At 52.2% G+C, this 26,435-nt stretch overlaps 1 protein-coding gene across 1 annotated transcript in view; it reads right to left on the bottom strand.

Moving 5' to 3' along the window:
- Positions 1–25,420, bottom strand: part of ENG (endoglin) — a 39,919-nt gene extending 14,499 nt beyond the window's left edge. The window contains exons 1-3 of the mRNA XM_003822301.4: positions 24,806–25,420; positions 13,629–13,780; positions 178–318 (exon numbers count right to left, since the gene is read on the bottom strand). Of these exons, the coding sequence (XP_003822349.1) occupies positions 178–318; positions 13,629–13,780; positions 24,806–24,872 (360 nt within the window). The 5' untranslated portion in view covers positions 24,873–25,420. The remainder of the gene's footprint in view (positions 1–177; positions 319–13,628; positions 13,781–24,805) is intronic.
- Between the last annotated feature and the right edge of the window lie 1,015 nt (positions 25,421–26,435).

Raw genomic sequence — 26,435 nt, 5'->3', positions numbered from 1 at the left:
GGTTCTCTCTGGTAGAGACCATTGGCGTCACCAGGCAGGACCCTGGTGAATAATGTCAACATGAAAGGGAGAAGCAGGGCTGGGCCGCTGGGGTGGGAGACCCTGACCCACAGAGATGGACAGTAGGGACCTCCCATGGCCAGAGCCTCAGCCTGGGGTTGGAGGGAACACACTCACATAGGCCAAGTGCAGTGGGATTCCCAGGGCCTGGAGATGCAGGAAGACACTGCTGTTTACACTGAGGACCAGAAGCACCTCTCGGGGCCGGGTGCCATTTTGCTTGGATGCCTGGAGAGTCAGCTCCAGCTGTGATGGGCCCTGGGGGACACAGAGGAGAGACACACACAGTCCAGTCAGATTTGTATAGGTTGTGCCACCCAGACAGGCAGTGATGATTTGGATGCTTCCACTCCACTCTCCCTGCCTGCTGTGTCCACCCTCACCTCCCAGTGCCCGGGGTAGTGCCTGTCCCTCTGGCCATCCTCAGGGAATTCACAATAAACAAAGAAGGAGGTAAGCCCGGCAAATCTGAAGAGAGAAAAAAAATTAGGCTGGGCACGGTGGCTCACGTCTGTAATCCCAACACTTTGGGAGGCTGAGATGGGCGGATCACCTGAGGTCAGGAGTCGAGACCAGCCTGACCAACATGGTGAAACCCCATCTGTACTAAAAATACAAAAATTAGCCAGGTGTGGTGGTGGGCGCCTATAATCTCAGCCACTCGGGAGGCTGAGACACAAGAATTGCTTGAACCCTGGGGACAGAGGTGGCATTGAGCTGAGATGGCACCACTGCATTCTAGCCTGGGCAACAGAGTGAGACTCCATCTAAAAAAAAAAAAAAAAAGAGGCCGGGCATGGTGGTTCACGCCTGTAATCCCAGCACTCTGGGAGGCTGAGGCAGGTGGATCACCTGAGGTCAGGAGTTTGAGACTAGTCTGTCCAACATGGTGAAACCCCGTCTTTACTAAAAATACAAAAAATTAGCCAGGTGGGGTGGTGGTGGACGCCTGTAATTCCAGCTACTTGGGAGGCTGAGGCAGGAGAATCTCTTGAACCCAGGAGGTAGAGGTTGCAGTGAGCTGAGATTGTGCTATTGCACTCCAGCCTGGGCAACAAGAATGATGCTCCGTCTCAAAAAAACAAAAAACAAAAAACAAAACAAAAAAAGGGATGAGCCTGAACTTCATCCATCAAGGATCAAATGAGAACCTGTTGTGTACTGGGCCTTAGGGAGTGTCCTGTGCCTGGAGGCAGCGATCCCCTGCCCCATCGTCCCCACCACCTTTCCTGCTGTCCCTGAGTGACAGCTCTGCTTCCAGCCCACATGAGACAGTCACAATTGCTCTCCCAGTTTGCAATATTCCTGCTTGTCTCACCATTTTAAAGTACTAAAATCCTGGGGGGTTGTTTTGGTATAATGCCATTATTTTGATATAAGAATGTGAAGTTGAAATCATTTATGTCTTGAGACGTACCCACTGCATTAAAATTTTTAATTGTTCAATGATGTATACATTTAGAATGTTTTTATAACAACAGCAATACCTACCTACCACGTAAATAGGGCCTATTAAATCCCAGCAGTGTTCTAAGTGCTTTACACATTAACTCATTTAATCCTTTCAACAACCTTAAGACGTAAATACCATTTTTTTTTTTTTTTTTTTTTTTTTTTTTTTTTTTTTTTTAAAGAGACAGAGTCTCCCTCTGTTGTCCAGACTGGAGTGCAGTGATGTGATCTCGGCTCACTGCAACCTCTGCCTCCCAGGTTCAAGCAATTCTCCTGCCTCAGCCTCCCGAGTAGCTGGAACTGCAGGTGCCCACCACTACGCATGGCTAATTTTTTGTATTTTTACTAGAGATGGAGTTTCACCATGTTGGCCAGGTTGGCTTTTTTTTTTTTTTCTTTTTTTTCTTTGAGGCGGAGTCTCGCTCTGTCGCCCAGGCTGGAGTGCAATGGGGCGATCTTGGCTCACTGCAACCTTCGCGTACCAGGTTCAAGTCATTCTCCTGCCTCAGCCTCCCGAGTAGCTGGGACTATAGGCGCCCACTACCATGCCTGGCTAATTTTTGTATTTTTTAGTAGAGACGGGGTTTCACCATGTTGGTCAGGCTGGTCTCGAACTCTGACCTTGTGATCCACCTGCCTCGGCCTCCCAAAGTGCTGGGATTACAGGCGTGAACCACCCTGCCTGGCCTTTTTTTTTTTTTCTTTTGAGACAGGGTCTTGCTCTGTCACCCAGGCTGGAACCCAGTGGCACAATCTCAGCTCACTAAAACCTCTGCCTCCTGGGTTCAAGCAATTCTCCTGCCTCAGCCTCCTGAGTAGCTAGGACTACAGGCGTGTGCCACCACACCAGATTAATTTTTTATATTTTTAATAGAGATGGGGTTTCACTATGTTGGCCAGGCTGGCTTTTCTTTGTTTGTTTTTTTGAGACAGGGTCTTACTCTCTTGTCCAGGCTAGAGTGCAGTGGTGCAATCATGGCTCACTGCAGCCTCAACCTCCTAGGCTCAAGCAATCCTCCCACCTCGGCTTCCCAAAGTGCTGGAATTACAGACATGAGCTACCATTCTTTTTTTTTTTTTTGAGACAGAGTCTTGCTCTGTTGCCCAGGCTGGATTGCAGTGGCACAACCTCGGCTCACTGCAACCTCTGCCTCCTGGGTCAAGCAATTCTCCTGCCTCAGCATCCTGAGTAGCTGGGACTACAGGCGATTGCCACCATGCCTGGCTAATTTTTGTATTTTTAGTAGAGATGGGGTTTCAGCATGTTGGCCAGACTGGTCTCAAACTCTTGACCTCAAATGATCTGCCCGCCTCGGCCTCCCAAAGTGCTGGAATTACAGGCATGAGCCACTGCACCCGGCCACCATTCTTATTTTCACTTACAGATGAGGGAACCAAGACCCTGAGAGGTGAAGTCATTTGCCTTTGATGACACAGGAAGTCAGCCAGGGGCTGGGATTCGTGCCCAGGTAGGCCTGTGCTCTCACATTTTTCTTTTCTTTTCACTTTTTTTTTTTTTCTGAGATGGAGTTTCACTCTTCCTGCCCAGGCTGGAGTGCGAGACCAGCCTGATCAACATGGTGAAACCCCAATGGTGCAATCCCAGCTCACTGTTTCTTTTTTTTAGGCTCGTCAAGTGAAGCAGTGAGAGTGGAGAAGGAACAAAGCAATCTGTAACTAGTTGTGATCAGTTACTTGTAAACACAATTGTTTTTTTCATTTTAGTGTGCCATTTAGTTTTTTTCTATTTATTATTATTTTTTGAGATGGAGTCTTGCTCTGTTGCCAGGCTGGAGTGCAATGGCGCGATCTCGGCTCACTGCAACCTCCACCTCCTGGGTTCAAGTGATTCTCCTGCCTTAGCCTCCCAAGTAGCTGGGACTACAGGTGCATGCCACCACACCCAGCTAATTTTTGTATTTTCAGTAAAGATGGGGTTTCGCCATGTTGGCCAGGATGGGCTCAAACTCCTGACCTCAGGTGATCCACCCGCCTTGGCCTCCCAAAGTGCTAGGATTATAGGCGTGAGCCACCGCACCCGGCCGCTCTCACATTTTTCTACACATTTTTGTGTAGCACATCCTTCCCTAGCACATTTTTCTAACCTTATTCCCAAGAAGAAAAAGAACACAGCAATCTACAAGCCAGTGTCTATTGAAAGAATGACCTCAAAGACTTTCTGAACTAGTGGCATGTGAACAGGTGAGTGCTGAGACTAAGACAGGCAGGCCAGGCGTGGTGGCTTATGCCTGTAATCCCAGCACTTTGGGAGGCTGAGGTGGGCGGGTCACCTGAGGTTGGGAGTTCAAGACCAACCTGACCAACGTGGAGAAACCCCGTCTCTACTAAAAATACTAAATTAGCCAGGTGTGGTGGCGCACGCCTGTAATCCCAGCTACTCGGGAGGCTGAGGCAGGAGAATCGCTTGAACCCCAGGAGGCGGAGGTTGCGGTGAGCCAAGATCGTGCCATTGAGCTCTAGCCTGGGCAACAAGAGTGAAACTCCGCCTCAAAAAAAAAAAAAAAAAAAGACAGGTAAATGCCTCAGAAGCCCTGCCACCAACTCAGGAGGACAAAGACAAATGTAATTTGCTGAAACACAGACTCCCAGTGCTCTCATACAAAAGCTGCCAGTCTAAAAGATGATCCAAAAGCTGTTTTCAAAGTTATGAAAAAGGGGAAGGCTATTTCAAGATGAAGACACCAGTGGAAAGTTTTGAGATTTAACTTTTAATCATCTTGCCATTTCCCCAACTGACGTCACAAAGCCAGAGACAGTGTTTCAGCCACTGGAAAAATCTGCCCAGAAATATTTCTGTTACTCAATAATGATACCATAATTACTCTTTGCTTTTAAGTTTCCTCTTTAAAACACAGAAAGAACAAATAATAGTATTTCATTTTCAATGTGTCACAAATATTTTGTTTCCTTTTTTTAGGCTCGTCAAGTGAAGCAGTGAGTGTGGAGAAGGAACAAAGCAATCTGTAACTGGTTGTGATCAATTAGTTGTAAACACAATTTTTTTTTTCATTTTAGTGTGCCATTTAGTTTTTTTCTATTTATTATTGTTTTTTGAGATGGAGTCTTGCTCTGTTGCCAGGCTGGAGTGCAATGGCATGATCTCGGCTCACTGCCACCTCCGCCTCCTGGGTTCAAGCAATTGTCCTGCCTCAGCCTCCCAAGTAGCTGGGACTACAGGCGTGCACCACCATGCCCAGCTAATTTTTGTATATATATATTTTTGAGATGGAGTCTTGCTCTGTCACCTAGGCTAGAGTGCAGCAATCTCTGCTCACCGCAACCTCCACCTCCCGGGTTCAAGCGATTCTCCTGCCTCAGCCTCCCGAGCAGCTGGGACTACAGGTGTGCGCCACCATGCCCAACTAATTTTTGTAATTTTTTCTTTTTTTGAGATGGAGTCTTGCTGTGTCACCCAGGCTAAAGTACAGCGACCTCCGCTCACCACAACCTCCACCTCCTGGGTTCAAGCAATTCTCCTGCCTCAGACTCCTGAGTAACTGGGATTACAGGCACCTGCCACTGCGCCTGGCTAGTTTTCGTATTTTTAGTAGAGATGGGGTTTCACCATCTTGGCCAGGCTGGTCTCGAACTCCTGACCTCATGATCCATGCGCCTCAGCCTCCCAAAGTGCTGGGATTATAAGCATGTGCCACCACGCCCAGCCTAATTTTTGTATTTTTAGTGGAGATGGGGTTTCACCTTTTTGGCCACAATGGTCTTAATCTCTTGACCTGTGATCTGCCTGCCTCAGCCTCCCAAAGTGCTGGGATTATAGGTGTGAGCCACTGCGCCCAGTTAGGTTGGTTATTTTTAAATAATTATTTTATGCTAATTTATGGGATAAGATATGTTTCAAATTTATGTTTGTATAAGTTCATGTTTTGATTAATGTTTTCTAGTGGGTTTATAACTTTTGGTTTTCAAAATATATTGTTTCATCAGTTTTGAATAAAATATATATATATATAATTTTTTAAAGACAGGGTCTCCCTCTGTTGCCCAGGCTGGAGTACAGTGGCATGATTGCTCACTGCAACTTCCGCCCCTCAGGCTCAAGTGATCCTCCCGCCTTAGCCTCCCAAGTAGCTGGGACTACAGGCATACACCAGTATGCCTGGCTAATTTTTATATTTTTTGTAGAGATGGGGTTTCACTATGTTGCCCAGGCTGGTGTTGAACTCCTAGACTCAAACAATCCACCCACCTCGGCCTCCCAAAGTGCTGGGATTACAGGCGTGAGCCACCATGCCTGGCAGTTTTTAAAAATATTACACTTTCTAGGCTGGGCGTGGTGCCAGAGCGGGGCCTGCATTCCCTGGACCATGTCCTCCCTCTCAACTGCACCTCTCTCCCAGATTGCCCTACAGTCCATTGCTGTGCAGCCCCATCTGCTTGTCCCAACCTGGAGGAAAGAATTGCAAGGCCCACACGATGAAGAGATGGTCCCTCTGGATAGTCAGATCATGGCCAGGACACAGCACAGCCTGTGGTGCATGAGGACATCCATCCGCCATCCCATGGTGACACCCACAGGCCAAGCATGCTGCAGAAGCCAGAGTGCAGTCTGGTGGCCAAGCCCTGAGTGGGGATGAAGGAGCCCCATGGCCATCCAGTCCTACTGCTGCTCCGCCACTGTCCCTGTTCCTCTATGCCTCAGTTTCCTCATCTGTGAAATGGGGGTAGGACAGGGTTGGGAACCAGTACCAGGTTGGGCTATGGATAAAGGAAGTGAAAAAAAAGGGAAGTGCAGGTCACAGCCTGGTCATGCTGTCTGTGAGGGGTGACGAGGAGGCTGGAACTTCAGAATGTTTCTTGGGACACTCAGCTGTCATCCCAGAGCTCACGAACCAAAGCTACCACTCAGTTGTCACCAAGTCCTTCCCTGCAGGCTTGAGGGCAGGTAGGAGGTGGGGGCAAGTGAGTAGTTGGGAAACTCAGCGGGGCTGGAAAGCTGGGTGCTCAGGTTCTCTGAGCTGCGGGGCCAAGCTGAAAAACAGCTGGTTACCAGAAAAACCCAGTCAGGGTTTCTACAGCAAACATTTCCCTCCCCACGGCCCTGACTCACCGCCACGGCCACTCACACGCACACCGACTTCCCCCTTCTCTCCCAGCCGGGGGCCCCAGAGGCAAAAAACGATGGCGCCAGCCTTGCCCCCAACCCCAAGCTCCCAGCCTTCCTCATGGGACCCTGGGAATTCCGCAGTCTGGCCAGCCCCTCACCCCCAGCCTGGCCAGCCTGCGCCTACCCAGCCCCCTCCCTGAGCGGGTGGGCGGGAGACCGCGTTTCTATTTTTGTACCAATGTCCCACAGATGCCATTGTTGCCCAGCAGTTGGTGGCGGGAAGGGGGGATTTCGGTGAGGAGGCCCTGAGTGCTAGTAGCCACTTATAGAAAGTCGCTTCCAGCAATTCTTCTAGGAGTGGAGCCTCAGGGCTGCCTGCAGCCCCCACCCTCCCAGGGCCTGACCGGAGGCGGTCAGATTGGAGCCAGCCGTCCCTCTGTCCACCCCAGAAAACTCAGATGGTCCTACAGGCAGGGTGGCAGGGGAAAGGATCAAAGCCAGACCAACCTGAATTCAGATGGGGGCTCAGTCATTAGCCTATGACCTTGGACAGTCACTATGCCTCTCTGGGCCTCAGTTTCCTGATTTGGAAAATGGTATTCCCACTTCATTGACTTATGAGGTTTCAGTGCAATTCCACCTGCAAAGTAGGTTGTCCAGTGCCCAGCTAAACATGTGGGAGTAGTTTGGCTTTTTTTTTGAGACACAGTCTTGCTCTGTCACTCAGGCTGGAGTACAGTGGCACGATCTCGGCTCACTGCAATCTCCGCCTCCTGGGTTCAAGTAATTCTGCTGGTTCAGTCTCCTGAGTAGCTGGGACTACAGGCACCCACCACCGTGCTCAGCTAATTTTTGTATTTTTAGTAGAGACGGGGTTTCGCCCATGTCGGCCAGGCTGGTCTCGAACTCCTGACCCAAATGATCCACCCACCTCGGCCTCCCAAAGTGCTGAGATTACAGGCATGAGACACCACGCCTGGCCTGGTTGGCTTTTTAATCCCTCTGATTCTCCCCTTGCATACAGTCATCCAAGGAGAGCCATCCACGGTTTAGGGGCTGGGAAGCATGGGTCCAGTTAGAGGTGGGCTGCAGCTGGTGAGAACTACAAATCTCTCAGCCATGCCTCGCTGTGGCATCCTATCTCTGAGCCTCAGCCCCCCCATCTGTGCAAGGAGGAGTTGAGCTCAGTGATGTTCTAGAATTGTGTGGCCCCTAGATCCCAGGCTGCCTTCTGGGGGTCCCAGCATTTTACATCTAGGAGTCCTGGTCTCCAGCCAGATGGCCACAGAGTGGGTTTTCAGAATGCCCTGGAGAGATATGCTTCTTCCTCAGCTGAGGGGGCCCCTGGTACCTCCAGCCCTTCTGGTGGTCAGCCCACGTGTCCTCACCTCTCCAACTCATTTGCCTGTCTGAGAGGCTGGCACTGGGCCCAGCCTGGGGCTTCTGTGTTCTCAAAGAACAGAAAAGGCATAACTCTGTCCTCAAGAGCTTGGCAGAGAACAAACCAACACCTCCGAACGACCAGACATAAACAGCAAGAAACATCATCAGCCCACTTGGGAATAGCCAATCACCAAATGCTTATAAGAATGTACAGTTTTTCCTTCCTTTCTTTTATCCTCTCTCCCTCCCTCCCTTATCCATCCATCTTCTCATCCATGCCTGCATGCATCCATCCATCCATCCATCCATCCATCCACATCCATCCATTCATCCAACAGATATTGATTCCTGGGCTGACTTCGAGCTTAACACCAAAGATTCAGCAGTAAGAGGGCAGGCACAATCCCTGCTCAGCCTGTCTGACCCTCCCCAACCCCCAATCCTGCCCCTTCAGCAAGACTGTCTCTAATATTTGCAAGGCCTGAGACAAGAATACAAATGGCAGCCTCTGGCCCCAGTGCTTTCTCCTTCTCATCACTGTGGTTCTGACAGCCAGCAAGGGTGCTCATGTGTCCACATGTGGACAGCTCAGCCCGGATACCCAAACTCCACCATGCCTGCCTCCCCAAGTAGCCAACTCAACCATCCTTCGGGTCTGGGGGAGCTCACATAGCCATGCAGTGCTCCCCTGGAGGATGGAACAGGAAAGATCCCTGCAGCCCTGAGAGGAGGCTCAGAGCCATTTGGGATTCTGGGGTCCTGGGTACCCAGAGCATTGTCTAGAAGGGAGGGGTACAGGTTTCAAGGGGGTACATCCCTTTGGCCCCACAGAGTCCCCACCCTGGGAGAGGGCTGCCATTGGCAGAGGGCCAGAGGGAGACTGCTTCCCCCAAGCCCAGGCAGGGGTCCCCTTTGCCCAAGTCTGAGGGCTGTACTGCCTTCCATGGCCTCCCACAGCCTCCCAGGACAGTCTGGGGGAGCTAAGGTCCCTCCCGGCTCTCTCTCTCTGCCTGAGCGGTGTTGCCTGCCCCTCTGGTCAAGAGTGAGTCAGTGCTGGGGCCTGACAGGCTGTGTCTGTTCAGGGGTGGGTGGGGTCTCAGCTGCCCCAAGTTTGCCCAGGAGCGGGTGAATCAGTGCTGACCCAGCTCTGCCCTGGCCTGGCTGCCTGTGCATTTGTTAGGAGGATAGCAGATCGGCCCAGTCAGCCTGACGGGAATTGCTGAGACACCAGGCTGGTTTCCTGTCTCCGAGGGTCAGGATGTGACCCTGGGCCCCCTCCCGGAATCCAGGCTCCGGCCTGCCCTTCAGGGACCCAGCGAGATCCAGCCCCTGCCCAGCGGGGCTGTCTGCAGACCTGCCCAGCACACGCACTGAGCGGCACTTCCTCAAGGCTCTCGGCTGCCACCGCCCATCTACCACCCACCCACAGGAAATCTGAGGATTCTGAGGGATGGACGGGAAAGCCACTTCTCTGTGCCAGAGATCGAAGAAGCCGGCCATAGGTCAGGAGGGATGGGGCTGGCTGCTAAGAGCCGCCACCCCCACTACCACGTCCAGCCCCATGCCGCTAGGCCTTTGCCGTGCACTGGCTTCTGCCTGGAATGCCCTTGCTGTGCACTGGCTTCTGCCTGGAATGCCCTCTACCCTGCTCTTGGGCTAGACACCAGGGGCCTTTTCCCTAACGCCCCTCCCTCCTCTACCTTCAGTGCTCATCGCCCCATCACCTGCGGCCCCCTGAAGCCCCACTTGCTGATCCCACCACTCATACCAGGGCTGCTGATGCCACCTCTGCCTCCCTGGCTCTACCTTCTGTCTGCATCATCAACACAGGCTGGGCACAGAGTGGCACCTGGTGAGGGCTGCGCAATGGGGACTGTGAGCTCTAGACCCCACTCTTAGGGGATGCCTGGGGAGGAAGGTGCCTCCCAGGGAAACCACAGGGTCCTCAGTGGTCACAGCAGTAGGGGCTGGCAGCATCACGGGCTCAACCCTCAGAGCAGGGAGACAAGAAGCAGCAGGAGGAGGAAGGCCCAGCTCCATGAGGCTGGACCTCAGCTTGCCCTGCTGAAAATGAATTCACAGCCCTGCCCCATTAATCTTTTTTTTGTTGTTGTTTTGTTTTTGAGACAGGGTCTTGCTCTGTCGCTCAGGCTGGAGTGCAGTGGTGCGAACTCGGCTCACTGCAATCTCCGCCTCCCGGGTTCAAGCGATTCTCTTGCCTCAGCCTCTCTAATAGCTGGGATTACAGGCACCTGCCACCACGCCTGGCTAATTTTTGTATTTTTAGTAGAGATGCGGTTTCGCCATGTTGGCCAGGCTAGTCTCGAACTCCTGACCTCAAGTGATCTGCCCGCCTCAGCCTCGCAAAGTGCTGGGATTACAGCTGTGAGCCACCGCGCCTGACCTGCCCCATTGATCTTGTAGCAATAACCATTGAGGTTCAAATTATTCAACTGATACGAAGACATTCTGTAAATGGTAACAACCCTGGCAAAATGGGGATGTTCACAGATGAGAAATGGAACCCAGAGAGAAATAATAATAACAATAACCGTAGCCACCATACGCTGAGCCATCGCTCCAGGCAGGTCCTGTGCTTGGTGTTTTGCTTGCACCGTCCTGCTGGATTCTTACAACACACCTGTGAGGTAGGTGCTGCTAATGGGTCCAGGTTTCCCGTGGGAAAATCAAAGCTCGGAGGTGGCCCAAGGCGATGTGGCTCTCAGAGGCGGAGCCACAGTTCAGCTGGAGGGCTGCCTGGCTCCAGAACCTGTGTTCTCAACCCCTGCATCAAGGTCATACAGCGGCGCACACATTTGTGCACGCATGCGTGCATTCACTCACACGTTCAAGAGTTACTTGGGGCCAGACGCAGTGGCTGATGCCTGTAATCCCAGCACTTTGGGAGGCCGAGGTGGGCGGATTATTTGAGGTCAGGAGTTCAAAACTAGCCTCTCCAACATGGTGAAACCCTGTCTCTACTAAAAATACAAAAATTAGCTGGGCATGGTGGCGGACGCCTGTAATCCCAGCTACGGGAGTCTGAGGCAAAAAACAAACAAACGAAAACAACAAAAAACAAACAAACAGAGTGATTTGGTGTAAGCCAGGCCCCTGGGCCAGGTTCTGCTACTCTGTGTTCTCAGGTGAGCTCCTGAGTCCGAGAAAGGCGTGTCTACCAGCAAGTGGGGAGAAGGACCACCCTCTGCACACCAGATGCTATGCGAGGTGCTGGCCAGGGACAGATCCAGGACTGAACCCTGGGTTTCCTGGACCCCAGATGTCTCTACCACCTCCTCAAATGAACATCCCTCAAAGCCCTGGAGCCTGCAGCCTGGCTCCTTGAATTAAAAGCTGGAAGCTCCCTGGAGCGAGTTCTCTAGAAGAGGCAGAGGCTAACAGGGAGATTTTGTTGTCATGAACTCAAGGATCCTTGGAATATGGCATGAGTTACAGTGGCCCCCTGCCATGCCCCTAAAATCCCTCCAAGAACTGTCATTGCCCACGGGATAAAGATCAAACTTCTTAATATGGCGACAGGCCTTTGCCATCTCCCCTGTCCTGCTGGGGAACCTCTAGCTCCTGCCACCTGATGACCCCAGACAGAGCCTGTTCCCTCTGCCTCCGCATTCACTCTATTCTGTGCTCTTCCACACCACCTCCTTCCTTGGTGAGCTCTTGGACATCCATGATGTTTCTTCCTCCAGGCCCAAGTCTCCTTAGCTTCCAAGATCAGATGAGGTCGGATGTGTTCAGGATGGTGTGGCCGTAACAAGCCATGCCTAATCCCGTAGCAGCTGGAGTGCCCTGGCCCTGTGCCCCCCTGAGAATGCACCAGTCCCCTGGATCCTGGCTGGCTATCTACACACCTATCTCCCATAGACCTAGACACCTGCCTAGGGGCCCTCCTCTCACCCTGGCCCAGTATTGAGCAATTAGGGTTGGGGGATCCCAGTCACCCAGAGGAGGCACAGGGACCTGAACATTAAAACAAACAACGCGAACTAACAGAGGCAGTCGTATTTTGAATATCATTACCAAATTTGAAAAAAAAAAATGACAATGCCTATGAAAACCACACAAAGTGTGTTTGGCACTATCTATGATTTGGAAATTATCAAAGCCCACAGTCCTCGTGGAGGGCAGGGCGGTGGGGAGCAGGGTCCCCCGATATTGGTGGTCTGAGCACTTTCTTATCACTGCACAAACGCAAGGCAACTTAACAGTTTTGGGGGCAGATTGGCCATAAGTTTACCCGGAGCTGACATGGCGAAGTCAGTATCGGGACCGAAGGCCACATCAACCAGGTGTAATCTCCAGTCCAACAGGCCAGAAGCCACCTGAATACTGAGATCCACCTGGGGAACCAAGTGGCAGGCTGGCTCTGGCATCCCCAGGGATCTGGTGTGAACTCTGGCCCTGGGCATGTCACTCCATCGCTCTCAGCCAGCCTCAGTTTCCTTCTCCAAGAAGTGGGGATAATAACAGACCCTGGCAGATGAGCCTTGGGAGGCTTAATACATGTTGAGATGCTTAATTCCGGGCATGGAGTCGGCCCTAGCACAGTCTCTAGCACATAGCGCTTAACAAAGGTGGTGTTATTATTCAGGACAGACGTATCAGACAAACCGATGGTGGGCTGGGAGGGGAGGTCTCCTGGAGAGAATCATCTCCAGGCCGGCAGCAGCCTTTGGATCTCTGAGGGTCACAGATATTCAGCAGGGGACATTCCAGGGAGAAAGATCTGGGCTCAACTGAAAAGCACTTCTCTTTTTCTTTTCTTTTCTTTTTTTTTTTTTTTGAGACAGGGTCTCACTCTGTCACCCAGGCTGGAGTGCAGTGGTGCAATGTTGGCTCACTGCAACCTCCACCTCCTGGGTTCAAGCGATTCTCCTGCCTCAGCCTCCCAAGTACAGCTGGGATTACAGGCATGCGCTACCATGCCTAGCTAATTTTTGTATTTTTATTTTATTTTTATTTTTTTATTTTTTATTTTTTTGAGACGGAGTCTCACTCTGTCACCAGGCCAGAGTGCAGTGGCGCAATCTCAGCTCACTGCAACCTCCAACTCACTGGTTCAAGCAATTCTCCTGCCTCAGCCTCCCAAGTAGCTGGGATTACAGGCGCTCACCACCACGCCCAGCTAATTTTTGTATTTTTAGTAGAGATGGGGTTTCACCATGTTGGCCAGAATGGTCTCGATCTCCTGACCTTGTGATCTACCTGCCTCGGCCTCCTAAAGTGCTGGAATTACAGGCGTGAGCCACTGTGGCTGGCCCAAGAAGCACTTTTCAAAGTCCAAGCTCCCTAGAGAGGAGCTGCATTCTTCTGAGATTCCGTGAGGTCTCCATCATTGAAGGTGCATAAGCAACACTCACCTGGTCCCCCCCCACCCATCTGGCTCTTCTCTACTCAGCTCTTCCCACCTGAGTCTTCTGGTGGCACCCAAAAGATTGCCCTGATCCAGACCCTGCCCCTAAAAATGCCACCTCTTATGGGCCCTGTGAGATGCCCACATCACTCTCTTGGCAGGGGGCCTAACGAGGACTCAGCCACTGCCCCAGGGACAGCCACAAGGAAGGCACCCCTCACCCCATCTGCCTTGGAGCTTCCTCTGAGCCCCCACCCAACCCTGCCATGGGACACTCACCGTTGGGAACTCCAGGAAGAGGACATGGACTTCAAGGATGGCATTGGGGGCCTGAGCCACGCAGCCCTTCGAGACCTGGCTAGTGGTATATGTCACCTCGCCCCTCTCGGGGCCCACAGGCTGAAGGTCACAATGGACTGTTTCTGCAAGACCTGTTGGAGAAACATCCAGAAAGAGGCCAGGTGAGAATAAGGTGTTGACAATGACTCCTACTTTCCAAACGTCTCCTAGGGACTTGACATGAGCTAACGGCTTTCCTGCATCATCACAGCCACCTTACGAGGTGGATATCATTATATTCGTTCCATGGATTAAAAAAACCAAGGCTAGGAGAGGAAACGTCTCCTGCCCAAGGTCACAGTGCTACTACGTATAGGATTGATGAATAGAAGGACACCCAGCTAAATTTAAATTTCAGATAAACAATGAGTAAATTTTTTTAAGTATTAGTATATTGCAAATATTGCATGGAACATACTTATACTAAATTTTCATTGTTTATCTGAAATTCGGATTTCACTGGGCCCCATGTATATATGTGTGTGTGTGTATATACATACACACACATATACATAGATCTACATATATACATACATATATATACATATATAGATATACATATATACACCCACACACCCACATATATATATATATATATATATATTTTTTTTTTTTTTTTGAGACGGAGTTTTGTTCTTCTTGCCCAGGCTGGAGTGCAATGGTGTGATCTTGGCTCACCGCAACCTCTGCCTCCTGGGTTCAAATGATTCTCCTGCCTCAGCCTCCCAAGTAGCTGGGATTATAGGCATGCACCACCACACCCAGCTAATTTTGTATTTTTAGTAGCGATGGGGTTTCTCCATGTTGCTCAGGTTGGTCTCGAACTCCCGACCTCAGGTGATCTGCCCACTTCGGCCTCCCAAAGTGCTGGGATTACAGGCGTGAGCCACCGTGCCCGGCCAGCCTCCTATATTTTTATTTTTTATTTATTTTTAAAAATTATTTTTTATTATTTTATTTTATTTTTTTTGAGACAGAGTTTTGCTCTTGTTGCCCAGGCTGGAGCGCAACAGTGTGATCTCGGCTTACTGCAACCTCTGCCTCCTGGGTTCAAGTGATTCTCCTGCCTCAGCCTCCCAAGTAGCTGGGATTACAGGCATGCGCCACCATGCCTGGCTAATTTTTTGTATTTTTAGTAAAGATGGGGCTTCTCCATGTTGGTCAGGCTCGTCTCGAACTCCCAACCTCAGGTGATCCACCTGCCTTGGCCTCCCAAAGTGCTAGGATTACAGGCATGAGCCACTGCGCCTGGCCTATTTTTTATTTTTTTGAGACAGACTCTGCTCTGTTGCTCAGGCTGGAGTGCAGTGGCAAAATCATAGCTCACTGCAGCCTCAACCTCCCAGGCTCAAGTGATCCTCCCACCTCGGCCTCCTGAGTAGCTGGAACTATAGGCATGCACCACCACACCCAGATAATTTTTGCATTTTTATAGAGATGAGGTTTCACCATGTTGCTCAAGCTGGTATTGAACTCCTGGACTCAAGAGATCCTCCCACCTCGGCCTCCCAAAGTGTTGGGATTACAGGCATGAGCCACCACACCCGGCTTATTTTCATTTGATGTATCTGGCAAACCTAACTTCATGGCAGGGCCTAGTGTGAACCCAAGTCTCCCTCCAGGTAAGGCAGGAGCTGAGATCAGGAGACAAAGCTTCCCCTCTCTTGCCTCAAGGTGGTGGGAGGAATGGTCTGAAGGGGTTGAGAGTTCCCTAGCCCCAAGGGACAGGGCGAGCCGGGAAGGCGGCCCAGGTCTGGAGGCTGCCGGAGCAGACCGCAGAGCCCGGAAACACAGGTCCTGAGGGAAAGGAATGGAATTTCACCCTGACCCAGCAGGGTCGGAAAAGGAAATGAGGCTCCTACACCTCGTCCTGAGGAATGTGCCGGGGGAAGGGGGCTCCGGAGGAGGGAAGGAGGACAGAAGGGGAGACTGTTTGGAAGTTTGTGTCTCCATCTTGTCGCGCTCACTTCCTGTTTTCTTGGAGATCAAAGATGGGCGCGGAGAGACTGGCTTCATGTCCAGCCAAGGCCGGCTCAGAGGAGGGGGCAGGGAGGCTTCTTCTGAATCCTGGGCTGTCTGGAGCCTCACCAGCCTCCTTCCTCACCTTCCCGCAGCACGTTGGGCTCTGGGCCCCAGAAGTCAGCAAAGGAAGTGAGATGGTCGCCCCTTGCCATGGCAACGCCATTCCCAGCTCTGTCTTGGGAAGGAGAAGATCTGGATGAGGACTTCTGGCTGCCACGGGGGCCCAGGCCTTATATGTCCTCTCTCTGACCCTATCCTACATGTCCCAGGGACTCTGGAGTGCCTGGACATAGTGGCATTTTGGTTAAAAGCAAGCTCCCTGGAGCCAGGCTGACCTGGTTTGCCTCTCAGGCCCAATGCTTACCAGCTATGTGGCTTTGGTGAATGATTTCACCTCTTGGGGCTTCAATACCTGGTCTATAAAATGACAACAGAGCCCACATGATCCACGGAGGCGGCTGGGAGGACTCCATGAGACTGGGCACATGGCAATTCTTTCTTAAATTTCTATTTGTTTATTTTTCAGACAAGGTTGCCCTCTGTCTCCTGGGCTGGAGCGCAGTGGTGTGATAACAGCTCACTGCAGCCTTGAGCTGCTGGGCTCAAGCGATCCTCCTGCCTCAGCCTCCCGAGTAGTTGGGACTACAGTTGTGCGCCACCACACCTGGCTAATTTTTTAAATTTTTAGTAGAGACTGGGTCTCACTATGTTGCTCAGGCTGGTCTCAAACTCCTGAGCTCAAGCAGTCCTCCCGCCTCAGCCTCCCAAAGTGCTAGGATTACAGGTGTGAGCCACCATGAGTGAGCCAGCATGCCTGGCCGGCAGCTTTCTCTTACTTACAATTATTTGACTGACTTCAGTCACTGTAGAATTGACTGTTCTAAGGGGTGGGGTGAAGTGGCGGGATGGGGTGGCCTCCAAGTGACGGTCCTCTGGGATGGAGAGGTCACTGGGATCTCCCTCACCCCAACAAAATCAAGGGCTGGTGCCATCTCCTGTCTCCAGCCCCTCTGACCCACCAGCCCCCATGTTCTCCCCACCCTCTCCTTTCCTCATCGGTGAGCACAGGTTCCTTGGCTGTTACCTAGCTTAAGCCCCTCCTACTCAGATGGGGAGACTGAGGTCTGGAGGGATGGAACAGGTCAAAGTCTCACAGCACATGGCTGACCAGGCCGGGCCTCGGACCCGCGTCTCCCGACATGACCCAGTGTCTGGCCTGCAGATTATCGCAGCGCCTCCCTCCTTCCCTTTGGGACTTTCCCTGCCCCCTCCCCAGACTTCCAGGAACCCCAGTTCCTCCCGGATTGCTGGGGCCGCCTGGGGCCGCCTCCTCCATGCCGTCAGCCAGCGGGAGAGGCCACAAGCCTGGCCATTATGTAATGATCAGATAACAGGCCTGGCGGGGAGATCAGATAAGAGGTCCATTTATTTTGGGGCCTTTTCGAATCCTGGCCGCCCCCACCCCGCAGACGAGAATGGGGAGACAGGAGGGAGTGTGACGCCTGGGCCTGTCTCCCGGAGCCTGAGGCGGGCCCAGACCAAGTTGAAAACAATCCCCTGGCACCAAGGGAAACGCCAGGGCCTCCCGGGACTGGGTCAGAGGAGGAGCCGCTGGGGGCCTGGGTGACTGGAACCCCAAGTGAGAGACCCAGAAGCCACCTCCCACCACTGTCCCCTCTCCACCCTCGCCACCCACGTGCACACAGCACCTCCCAGATTTCCAGAGGGCTACCTTCAGCACCTTGGAGGATGATCAAGAAAAACAGCTCTGGAGCCAGATGGCCTGGATCAAATCCCAGCTCTGCCTCTTAAAATGCTGGTCACCTTGAGCAGAAGCCTAACCTCTCTGAGCCTCAGTTTCCCCATTTGCAGACCACCAATAATCACTGCAGATGCTCCCATCATGCTTATTGGGAGCCTAGGCAGCTTTACACGAGTGAACTCATTTGATCCTCACAGCATCCTTGTGAGGTGGGCAGCGCTATTACACCCATGCACACTCCAGGAAACTGAAGACCAGGACGGTTAAAGAAACTGAAGACCAGCTGCCCGAGGTGACCCAGCTACTAAGTGTCACGGCCTGGATTTAAACCCAGACAGTCTGGCTCCAGCAAGCAGCAGGCATTCACAGGCTGAGTGTGTCAGTTTGATGGGGTAACCCCTGTTGAGTGCCTGGTACTAAGTAGGTGCCCCAGACACAGAAGCTGTGAATATTATTTCATCATACTAGGACAGATACTTTTCTTCCCGCTGCCACCCCCCCTTTTTTTTTCTGAGATAGAGTCTCGCTCTGTCACCCAGGCCAGAGTACAGTGTCTCGATCTCGGCTCACTATAACCTCCCCATCCCAGGTTCAAGCGATTCTCATGCCTCAGCCTCCTGAGTAACTACAAGTGGACCACCACACTCAGCTAATTTTTGTATTTTTTGTAGAGACGGGGTTTCGCCGTATTGCCCAGGCTGGTCTCAAACTCCTGGGCTCAAGCGATCCACCCGTCTCAGCCTCCCAAGGAAGATACGTTTCAACAAGGGTCTTTCTTGCTGCAATGCCTGCCCCGTCTTGTTCAGTACCCCCGGGCCACTCTTTACCCTTTTCAGGCCCAATTACAGCCTCACAGGTTTCCCAGCATCCAGCCCAGCCACTGCCCCCAGCCACCAGGAGGTCTCAGCATGCCTTGGCCCCGGGCTCCCCCCTGGTTCTACGATGCCTGCAGGGTCAAGTTCCTGCACTGCAGCCTACGGTAAAGGTGAAAAGCACAGCGATTTGACAGATGCCAAAGGTTCAGGTCCTGATTCTTCCACCTGCCAGCTGCCTTTCCATCCTCAGTGTTCTCACCTGTAACATGGGGATGAGGGTCATCATAACAGCTTCCCATGGAGTCGGCAAGCAGGCCAGTAAATTACACCTGCACAGCGCTAGGCTGGCTCCTGCTAAGTGGGGGTTGCTCAGGAACTGGTGACTACCATCACAATTATTTATGCCCAGTCAGTGGGGAGATGTGGGCTCTTCCCCTAAACACACCTCGCTCCTGCCTCTGCCATGCCCTTTCCCAGACCAACGCTCATCCTTTGTTTGACCACCTGGCCTTTTTTTTTTTAATTTTGGAGAGTCGGGGTCTTGCTCTGTTGCCCAGGCTGGAGTGCAGTGGTGCAATCATAGCTCATTGTAACCTCCACCTCCTGGCCTCAAGCAATCCTCTGCCTCAGCCTCCCGAGCAGCTACAGGTATGAGTCATTATGCCCAACTAAATTTTAAAAATATTTGTGGAGAGAGAGTCTTGCTATGTTGCCCAGGCTGGTCTTGAACGCCTGGCCTCAAGTGATCCTCCCACCTTAGCCTCCCAAAACATTGGGATTACAGGCATGAGCCACCATGCCCAGCCCCTAGTGAACTTCTATTCATCCTTCAAAACCCTGTCCTGAAAATCTCACTGAAGCCAGTCCCTCCTTTCTTAGGTGCATCCGTCCTTGGGTGTCCTTGGAGAACCAGACCATACATGCCCAGGTGTGCTGTTTTGATTTGTCAGTGTGTCTGCACTCCCAGCAGACAGTGAGTTTTTCCAGGACAAGGAGAGTCCACAGCATTCCATGTCCCAATCAGTTAGTCCAGGGCTCAGAGCAAACATCCACTTCCACTGGATACAGTGAGTTCTAGATTTCTCTTCAAAGAATCAGTATGTCAGTATGTTCAGTTCTTTGTCCTCCATTTTAAAGTTTACCTTCCTCATGGTTTCAGTAAACAACCTTTTCCACCAGTTTTAATCAGTAGTTCACATCTGTTCCCCTGGTCACCTGCTCCATCCTGACTCATCCTGGTCATGTGCTTTGACCTCACAAACCCCTGGTCACCTGCTTTGACCTAAGTCACCTTTAGTTACCTGTTCCTAACCATCCTTCCTGCCAAACTACTCACCCCACCACTCTGGCTCATACCCCTGCTCTCTCTAAAATAGCTAATTGGAATTAGCTTAGACTGTGCGGTCCAACACTAGCCCATAGGGGAACGACGTAGCAGTAGGGGCTACCTGCGTCAGGAGTAAGAACCCCTTCCCCTCCCTTGTTCAGATGTGCTCTCGCCATTACTCCATTCTTGAATCGCACCCTTCTGTAGAAGTAAAAATTGCCTTGCTGAGAAGATTAAATTTATGTTCAAGTGCTATTTCTTTGCGGCACTGAGGAACAAGCATTTTGTTTCTAACACCACAAACATCCATTTGTGGAACTGGCTGGTCAGGGCTGCCTCTGACCTGCTGGGTGACCCACATCAAGTCCCCCCACCATTCTGGGACTCTGTTTCCCTATGGCTAGTGGGTGGGGAAGAGGAGGGGTGGATAGGACATATTCTAAGTTCTACTAGGGGTCTGACAGTCTGAGGTTTCACCTAAGGATGAAGGCAGGAGGAAGAGAGAGCAGGGCATAGATGGGGCTGCTGAAGGTAAAGGCAGGGTCCCAGGGGTTGTACCCCGGATGGGAGGGCCGTTATGGGGACCAGAGAAAAGGTTGAGTGCCTGCGGGGAGAAGATCAGGCAAGAGGAAGATCCCCATCCTCTCCACTGTGGCAGCACACTGCAGTGCTTAGGCCCAGGGCTCAAGCCCCAGTGGCTCATTTCAGGGCAGTGTTACTTGGGTAAATTTCTTCACCTGACTGAGTTATACGAGTACCTCAGTCTCCCCATCTGTCAAATGGGGGCAGAAAGAGTATCTCCTTTGTAGGGCTTTTGCAAGCGTTAAGTCTGACAGTACACATACCACGCTTAGAGCAGCGTCTAGCATACTGTAAGTGCTGAATAAATGTCAGTTGTTATATCATCTCTTTATCCCACCCCCACTCCTGCCACAGGGGTTGAAGCCAGCTGAACCCTGGGTGAGGGTCCCCTTCAGCCTCCAAGGCTGGTGCCCCAAAGCCTGGGCTGGAACTAGGAAGCAGGGTCCCAGAGCCAAGGGTAAACAGTTCTTTAGGTCTCCAGCATTCAGGTCACAAAAGTTGTGGGGAAAAGAAGCTGAATTTGGAAGCAGACGGCCTGGAGTTGAAATCTGGACCTGTCATTTGTCCCAAACCTCAATTTTCTCATCTGTAAACTGGGGATAGAGGCAAGGAGGAGCTGGCTCTATGCCTGACATGCTGGGGACAGAGGAGAGGTGGCTGCCTCACTCTTGCCCAGATCCACCTCCAGCCCTGGGGCAAACGAATGGGTCTGTCGCCAGAGGGCCCGGCACCAACACATCCGTGACCACAAGCAAGTCCCTCTGTCCCTCTGGGTCACATCTGTCTGGCTGGGGTGAGGGAGAATGCTAATGGTCACGTCCCCCGTGTCTCGGGGAGCCCACCCTCTCCTGGTTCACACGGCTCCTGCTCCAGGCTCTTTTTCCTCCTAGCAAATGGGAACGCAGCCTCTAAGAGACAGGTGTTTGTGGTCTCGCTCTTGCGCCACTGACCCTTCTCCAGCGAGTCCCAGACTCCAACACAGACAGCCAGCAGCATGGGGACTTTAAGTCCTCCAGCAAAGGATCCTCCACACTCAGGAACACTCTTCAATCCCAGCCACCCAGCACAGGCCACGAGCCGCTGCAGCCTTGCTGCTGGGACGCAATCCACATGAAATAATCCAAAATACAGGAAAAGGTGCACGTACCAAAACTGTGCATTGTGGTAGTATTTATAACTAGAACAAAGGGGAAATCACCTAAATATTTAACAATAAGGGGTCTGCTAAGCAAACGGTGACAAGTTGATGGGACAGAATATTCCAGAACTGCAAGAGGATGGTCATGGAGTCCACAGGACAACATGGAGATCTGGTTTGAAAGAAATAGACAAAAGACTCCCAAAATGTGGACCCATCTGGATTAAAAGTAGCTTAAAAAGTTAGAAAAAAAAACTAGTAGGCCATCTACCACCATACTAACAGTACCTGTATCAATAAAGGAGTTCCGAGGTGATTTTTTTCCTTTTCTCTATTTTTTTTGAGGGGCAAGCTGAGGCAGCTATATGGTTAATTTTAATTGCTTTAAAAAAAATCTCTACATGCTTGTTCTTTTTTTTTCTTTTTTGATACAAAGTCTTGCTCTGTCACCTAGGCTGGAGTGCAGTGGCTTGATCTCGGCTCATCACAACCTCCACCTCCCAGGGTCAAGCGATTCTCCTGCCTCAGCCTCCCAAGTAGCTGGGATTACAGGCGCCCACCACCATGCCTGGCTAATTTTTGTATTTTTAGTAGAGACAAGGTTTTGCCATGTTGGTCAGGCTGGTCATGAACTCCTGACCTCAGGTGATCCACCCGCCTCAGCCTCCCTCCCAAAGTGCTGGGATTAGAGGCGTGAGCCACTGCACCCGGCCTGCTTGTTCCTAAAACAAAAGAAAACAAAAAAACCCAACATGACAGGAAAGTGTGTCTTAGAAAGTCAAAGTCCCAGCCAGGCATGGTGGCTCACACCTGTAATCCCAGCACTTTGGGAGGCTGAGGCGGGCGGATCACGAGGTCAAGAGTTCGAGACCAGCCTGGCCAACATGGTGAAACCCCGTCTCTACTAAAAATACAAAAATTAGGCAGGTGTGGGGCCGGCGCCTGTAGTCCCAGCTACTCGAGAGGATGAGGCAGGAGAACTGCTTGAACCCGGGAGACGGAGGTTGCAGTGAGCCTAGATTGTGCCATTGCACTGCAGCCTGGGTGACAAGAGCAAGACTCTGTCTCAAAAAAATTTAAAAAAGAAAGTGAAAGTCCCACAGAGAAAACCCCAGACCAGAGAACAGTAATAGTGGGTTAAATAGAAAACTCTATTCCAGAATTTTCTCTGTGCATATTGTACATTATTACTATTTTATTGTTGCCAAAATGGAATTATTGTTGTTTGGGCACCTAACAGTGTGTCCCTGACATCCGTCCATGGCAGTGTTCATATGACTCTGCCTTCTTGGTGCCTGCTGCATGACATTCCGTCGTGTGGTAATTTATTAACAGTCTTTGCTCATGGACACTTAGATCATTTCCAGTTATCGGGTTTTTGTTACGGGTACCCATGGACCACGCATCTTTACAGAGTTGAACAAATAACTTTAGAAGGCTGACTACTGAAGGCTGATTTGTGAGGGTATCAAGTCACATGCAAGGTACAGTTTTAGGAGATTCTTACAAGTGGTGCCCCCAAATTCTAGACCCATTTCTAGGAGGTCAGGGTCACTCCGACCCCCACCCCCAGCTGGCTTCCAGGCCCTGGCCCCAGGCTCCCCTCTGCCTTCCATGGGCCTCAGCTTCCCAGACCATAAATGAGTTGGGTTGATGGTCTGTTGTACCTTTGAGCCTGTGACTCCTGGTGCACTGGGACCAGCTCCTACCTGCTCACAGGAACAGACGGATACGTTTCCAGGAGTTTTTCCAACTGGCTGTTACATAGCTATTACTATATATTTTTAAAAGGTCATGAATGTCCAAACTCATTTCTTCCTAATCGTTTTACACCCCTGACTGTCATCTCTGCTCTCGATGTGATCTGCGCCTGCAGAGACTCTGGAGAACCAACCGCCAGGTGCTACCGGGCACTGATTCCCAGCTCCAAACTTGGTGAGTTGGTGGCTTGAAGTCAGCCGGGTGGGAGTACTTACGCTGTGAAAATCCACAAACGCTACAAATTGAGCTCCCCACCCCGTTGTTAATTATTCACCAGCATATCACTGCCTTTGATCCTTTAAAACCAGGCCCTAAATGTCTGCATGGACCTTTCTCTAACGACCAAGAGGAAGAGAGTGTTACTGCAGCGAGAAATACGAGAGAGGGAGATCTTGGAGCTGAGGTAGGGGCTCCGTCTTAGCCATGTGAACTGGGCAGGTTAGAGCCTCCCTTTTCTGTAAAATGGGGATGATGATGGCAGCCATCTTGCAGGGTCGTTGTGAGCCGCATTAAGAGGGTTCACCCTATCACACCTTACTAGGAGCAAACATTTAGGGAGCCGCAGGCCGGGAGTCAAATCCCTGCTAAGTCCCTTAATATGTCTGAGACTCAGTTTCCTGTCAATCAGGTGGTGGGCAGAGCTTTAGAGACCCAGAATCAGGGACTCTAAAATGCCATCAGGTGGGGAGATGGGGAGAAGTTGGCTGCCCCACCGCTGTTTTCCTTCCCCTTCCTCCCCACACTCTCAGCTCATTTCTGCCCCTCTTCCCCCAAATCTGTCAGGAAGCCCCTGGATGCACAGGTGGGTCAAAGGATGTCCACAGGACCGGCCAGCGGCTTGAGGTGGCCGAGGGATAGGGAGTGGGACATGGGGCTGGGGGTCCCTTGTTCCTCACCGCCCCTCCTCTAGTCAGTTTCAGAAAGCAGCAGAGGCCATGACCCCTTGGAAGAGCCCCCAGGCCAAGGAGCCCCGCAGAACCCCTAACCTGGCCTGCACCCACTCCTGCACCCTTTCTGGGGATCAGGGAGGTGGGAGGGAGGCAGGGCAGGGCCCTGCAGCCTTGCCCTGTTCAAAGGGTTTGAGGAGCTGCCCAAAGGCCCTGGGGAAGGTGAGCTGGAGGAACTTAAAGCTAACAATAAAACAACACAGAAGTGGCCAGTCTGCCAGAGCCCTCTCTGCAATGATCCCTCACCACCCACCTCCTCAGCAGCTCTGAGAGGGAAGTCTGTTCTCTTCCCCACTTTGCTCAGAGGCCCGAAGGCAGTCCCCCAGGATCACACCACAAGGAAGTGCCTATGTGAGATTTGAACCCAGAGACGGTGCTCAGAGCCCAGGCTGTGGGCCCTCCTTCCCATCCATTCCTCATGGGGAAACTCAAGGCCCAGAGAGGCCAGGAAACTCTCCCGTCGCTGCACAGCATTCTGGGACCTAGGCTTCCCAGGGAGTAATGGAACGCAGCTGGGTGAGCAGACGCCAGAGACCAGGGTTAAAGTGAAAGAGTCAGCCCAGTTTGCCCGAGGCTTTCAATACTGAAAGTCCTGCATAACCATTTAGTTCCAGCAAACTGGGAGGGTTGGTGACCCTCCAAAGCCCCAGGGATGGCTCTGCTGGGCGTAAGCTCAGGATACAGGAAGGAGGCCGGGAATACTTGGGGCCTGGTCCGTGCACCGGAGGCCGAGTCTCCCCACCCCGGGTCCCTGGACACCTACTTGTGGGGCTGAGGCTGCAGCCGGCCAGCAGCAGGGCAACAGCCAGAGGGAGCGTGCCGCGGTCCATGCTGTCCACGTGGGGGCCTGTGCGCTGGGCCTTATCCAGTGTCCAGTGGCAGGGCTGCGGGCGGGCACCAGGGCCGGCGTGGGCTCGCACGGGGACCCGAGGGGAGCAGGCGGCCGGAGCGACGGCGTCCCTGCTCCAGCCTTCTGGGGTGGCGGCCGAGGGGTCAGGAGAAGTGGACACAGGGACGCGGGGCTGGGCTGGAGTTGCTGTCCGAAGGATGGGCGGGGAGGGGGTGCTGGGCTCTAATGGATGGCAGTGACGGCAGCAGTCCTGGCCCCAGGGCGCAGATGAAGGCTGTGGTATGACCGGCAGCAGGGAGCTCCCGGCTCATCCAGCCCGGCCGGCCCAGGGAGGCAGGAAATGCGCTTCCTTAGAGAAGGGGATGGGCCAGGCCGCCTGCCAACCGGGTAGAGGAAGTGCCACGGGCTTTGTCACTGGGTGGGGGGCCCTGGGATGGGGGGAGGCAGTGGGGTGGGAGGGCCCAGCCTCTAGGCTTGTCTCCCCAAGCACCCCACCCTCCCATCCCACCCTCTCCAAGGCTGGCGGGTGGGACGCATCAGGCAGCCCCACAGATGAAAACAATCACCCTAACAGCCCACCGAGGGGAACTTTCAGGGGGCTGGGCTTGGCTAAAGTAGTTCCTGTAGAATTTGTGACCCACCTGAGCTCACTGATCCCATTTTGCAGATGAGGAAACAGAAATCCGATGTGTTGAGATCACTGGTTCAAGAAGATGGTAGCGCTGGGATCCTGCCCACCTCCACCACTTCATGTCTTGTCGGGCACCAAACCCGGCCTACTAAGTGCAGTTGACATGGGGCTGCCTAACAGGCAGGAAAACTGAAGCTCAGGCTAGGGAGGGAAGTCCCAAAGTGGTACAGCAAGGCGGCTAGGGCTGGTGTCTCTGGGCTCAGAGGAGCTGCCCAGGGCCACACACTTCATGTCTGACCCCTTCATGGGTGGAAAATCCTTCACCGACAAAACACAGCTCCAGGCCGAGTGTAGTGGCTCAAGCCTATAATCCCAGCACTTTGAGAGGCCGAGGCAGACGGATCACTTGAGGTCAGGAGTTCAAGACCAGCCTGACCAACATGGTGAAAACCCATCTCTACTAAAAATACAAAAGTTAGCCGGGCATGATGACGTGCGCCTGTAGTCCCAGCTACTTGGGAGGCTGAGGCTAGAGAATCACTTGAACCTAGGAGGCGGAGGTTGCAGTGAGCTGAGATCAGACCACTGCACTCCTGCCTGGGTGACAGAGTGAGGCTCGGTCTCAAAAAAAAGAAAAGAAAAGAAAAAAGAAGACAGCTCCAAATTATGGGGACTTTAATGGCACTTCTGAAGTCACGTGGCCCTGGGTTCAAATCTGACTCTGCTTGCTCCTAGCCATGAGACCTTGGACAAGGCCCCTCAATTCTCAGCACCCCCTGTTTGCAAAGTGGGGCACGATGCCTTCCTGACCAAGCCATTATGAGATTTCTGAGGGTCAGGACACTACAGCACTGAGCCCTGGGACATACAGGAGATGCTTCCCCATCAGTGCTCCCTGAGCTGGGTGACAGT

Source organism: Pan paniscus, chromosome 11, assembly GCF_029289425.2.
Source record: "Pan paniscus chromosome 11, NHGRI_mPanPan1-v2.0_pri, whole genome shotgun sequence".
NCBI classification, from domain to species: Eukaryota; Metazoa; Chordata; class Mammalia; order Primates; family Hominidae; genus Pan; species Pan paniscus.
The sequence above is the reverse complement of the archived record's forward strand: the minus strand, read 5'-3'. Positions and strand labels throughout refer to the sequence as shown.